The following is a 3,562-nucleotide window of genomic DNA, read 5'->3' as shown; positions in this document are numbered from 1 at the left end:
CAACCCTGGTGCTGGGAGCACGTGGGGAGAATCTGATCTTGAACCAAGTTTGTTAAGTTTTAGTTTCTAGAAAGGGTTTGATCTTTATTTCTCTTGTAACCATTCCTGACTTTAAGGCCTTATACTTCTAGTGGCGTAAAACCGATCTCTTTGTAGTGAAATAAACTTGCTTTATTCTTGAATCAAAAGTAACCCAGTGTTGTGTTTAAACTGAATTGTGTGGCTAACTCCATGTAAAGCAGCCAGCTGTTGGATATTGAGCCCTTAGAGGGGCAGCGGGCTTTAAATATCTGAACTGTCCAGGAGAGGGCTGGACAGCGCAGAATATACTTTCCTTTGGGAAACCCATGCCAGGGGGACGTGCCTGCAGGAGTCTGTCTTTGCACCGTGCACCGCAGCTTGGTTGCAAAAAGAGCAGTCACACCTTATAGCACACCTGGTCTAGGCTCGGTCTGCATGGAGGGAAGATACCTGGGCAGCTTCACCATCCAGCCAGGTCCCCATTGGGTGGTGCTGCTAAGGATGCTTATCCAGCATGGGGCTTGTCCAGTGGACTCTCAGCCTTGCACTGTCTTCTCCCTGTTCTCTGGGGTAATGGTGTGCAGCAGGGAGGACAGAAATTGGTCGAGGGGTTGCTCTCACCCTGCCATGTACATCTGGCCCGGTGACAGCTGTGTTTGGACCTCTCTTGGCAGCCTGTCCTTGGTGATTCTTGTTTTCCTGGTTCGCCAAATGTCTCGCATGTGACAGCGCTGCTTTTTGTTAGCATTCGTCATTGGTCTTTCCAATATGTGGTACATGCTCCGAGATCAAGTCTGATTTGTGTCTGATTTGAATAAATACAAGCAGTTGCCCTGAGATTGCTTTGGAGGGGCACTGGAGGGAAACACAAGCCAGACTTAGGATCAAATTCTCAACAGCCCCAATGTGGCTCAGGAGCCCAAGTGCCATTGACTTTCAGTGAGACTTAGGCTCCTCTGGGACAGATTTTTAAAGGGTTTAGGCACCTAAAGATGCAGGTAGGTCCCCAGTGGGATTTTCAGAAGCATCCAGGGGCCTTTGCATCTTTAGACACCTAAATACCATTAAAAATCCGGCCCAGTGTCCCTCAATCACTTTTGAAAATTTTACCCATCAGTCCCAACAGGACTTGGTCACTTGTGGCACGTCTCCACAGCCAGCGGCAGCGAACCTCTGAGCTCGGGTTGACACATGTCGGCTGGTGCGGCTCGTGCTGCCCTGTTATGAACAGCTGCGTGGCCAGTGGTGCTAAGGTGTGGCTCGGGCTGGAGCTCAGGGTCTGAAGCACAGCTCCCCTCGCTAGGCTTCAAGGCCCTCGTGCCAGCCCTCACGCAACATCTACACAGATATTTTTAGCACGGAAACGCAAACCCCCCGAACCCCAGTCTGTAGCCCTGGGCTGGCAGGCTCACTGCTGCAGGCTGCGGGGACGTACTCTTAAGTGGCGCTTTTGAAAATGCTCCCCTGCAAGGCACCAGGGGCCAAATCCTGACAAGTCAGAATGGTCACACATCTTTGATTTTTCAAATAACGGTGAAATTTTTTCCCCAAATTTTGGAAACCAGTAAAAATTTTGACAAAGAAATCACGGTATTTTTCAACCAGCCAGAGAGCCGGCTGAAGTTTCAAAAGAACATTTTCAAAAGACCCTCATGGAACTTTCCAAAAACGGTGTTGACATTAAAAAAAACCCATCGACATTTAAACAAATGGCACTGATGTAATTTCCAAAAATGTCATTGACATTTTAAAACAACACCTCGGAATAGGAAACCCTGGGAAAAGAAGGTCCAATCAAACATTAAAAAACGTTTGCAAAAAAGTGGACTGAGTTTTCAGATAGCTCTGCTGAGACGCCAGATGGGGATAGTAATAGCTCAGAACCCCTCAGGATTAGTCCCATTGGCTTCAATGGGTGTCGGGCTGCTCAGCACTTCTTGGCAGCTGGCCCTGTACTGTAAGCAGGTGGATACCGGTAGGCAAGCCATTCATTGGGTTTTAAGCCAGACAGACCTGGTTCTGTATGCTTTGTCCCCTGTCCGGTGCTGCTCTCAAACCAGCCATGGTTATCTCTGGTATCATGCATGGAGGATGCTGTTTCGCGGACTGTGTTGCTTCGCCCCTGCCGGTGTGAGCTCACATGCATTGCGCGCCATGACCTCACACGCACTGTGCATGCGATATCATGCTGCTGGGGGCGGGGACACACAGGCAAAGGCGGGGACAACGGAGGGGAGGTCCTGGATTCTGGGGCTGCGTCAGTGGCCACCCTACATACTGGCTTCTGCTAAGGTCTTTCTTTGGCCAAAGAGCTTAAAGACCCGTTTCCGGACCTGCTTGGACTTCATGCCGTAGATGACCGGGTTTAGCATGGGGGGAACAACGAGGTACAGGTCAGCCACCAAGACCTGGGTGTGAGGAGCAAGGCTGAGGTCCAAAATATGCAGGTACATAGAAAGGAGCCCTCCCAAGTAGAAGAGCAGGATGACACAGACATGGGAGCCGCAGGTGCTGAAGGCCTTGAGACGCGCCTCCTGAGTCGAGAGCCGTAGGACGGAGCGGAGGATTATGCCATAAGAGCAGGTGATGAAGATGAAGTCTGTCCCCACAAGGGCTGTGGCCACAATGATGCTGTACAGGTCGCTGACTGCCGTGTCTGTGTGGGCCAGCTCCATCACAGCCATGTGCTCGCAATAGGAATGAGGGATGACATTCGTTTTACAGTAGGGCAGACTGGTTAGAAGGCAGGTTAAGGGTGTCACAATCCCCACCCCTCTAGCAAGGGACAGCAGCCCAATCTGGGCAATCTTTGAGCTGGTTAAGATAGTCTTGTATCTCAAGGGCTTGCAGATAGCCACGTACCGGTCTAAAGACATGGCCAAGAGCACCCCCGACTCCACTCCAGTGAAGGTGTGGATGAAGAACATCTGGAGGAAGCAGACCCCGAAGCTGATCTCTCTGGAATCCAGCCAGAAGATGCTCAGCATTTTAGGGACAACGGCAGTTGAGAGGACCAAATCAATGACTGCCAGCATGGAGAGGAAATAGTACATGGGCTCATGGAGGGTCTCCTCCTGCTTTACAACGAAGAGGACAGTACCATTTCCTAGCAGAGCAATCAGATACATGAGGCAGAAGGGGATGGAGATCCAGACATGCTCAGATTCCAGGCTGGGGATGCCGGTCAGCAGGAACGTAGAGGGGTTAGGGCAGGTCTGATTGAAGGTTGACATGACCTACAGCAGTCGTGGATCAATCGATTTGCAGAAGGTCTTTCCCTGCAATACAATAATTGAAGGGCTGGGATTTTTTCTGGATGCTGGACATTTTTCAAACCCAGCACGAGCTCATTTGGTTTATTCAGGCCAAAGCGTTCAAAGCTCGGTGCCATAAATTACGCTCCTAAATTGGCAGCACGGTCTGGAGGGGCAAAGTGGTCTAGTGGGGAGGGCACTGGACAGCAAGTCAGGAGATTTGAGTGCTGCCTTGGGCTCTGCCACTGAGCTGCTGGGTCACCTTGGGCCAGTCACTTGCTCGCTCT

The 3,562-nt window shown here is 50.8% G+C and overlaps 1 protein-coding gene across 1 annotated transcript; it reads right to left on the bottom strand.

Moving 5' to 3' along the window:
* Positions 1 to 2,291: 2,291 nt before the first annotated feature.
* On the bottom strand, positions 2,292 to 3,254 carry LOC144259697 (olfactory receptor 52K2-like). The gene has a single exon (XM_077808003.1). The coding sequence runs from the start codon at positions 3,252 to 3,254 to the stop codon at positions 2,292 to 2,294; it is 963 nt and encodes a 320-aa protein (XP_077664129.1).
* Between the last annotated feature and the right edge of the window lie 308 nt (positions 3,255 to 3,562).

The sequence above is a fragment of the Eretmochelys imbricata genome, chromosome 1 (genome assembly GCF_965152235.1).
Source record: "Eretmochelys imbricata isolate rEreImb1 chromosome 1, rEreImb1.hap1, whole genome shotgun sequence".
Lineage (NCBI taxonomy): Eukaryota > Metazoa > Chordata > Testudines > Cheloniidae > Eretmochelys > Eretmochelys imbricata.
Note: the sequence above shows the minus strand (reverse complement) of the source record. Positions and strands in the feature narration are given on the sequence as shown.

What these genes read in the sequence shown, in the direction of transcription:
- LOC144259697 (XM_077808003.1), bottom strand. Translation starts at nt 3,254, where the DNA reads ATGTCAACCTTCAATCAGACCTGCCCTAACCCCTCTACGTTCCTGCTG.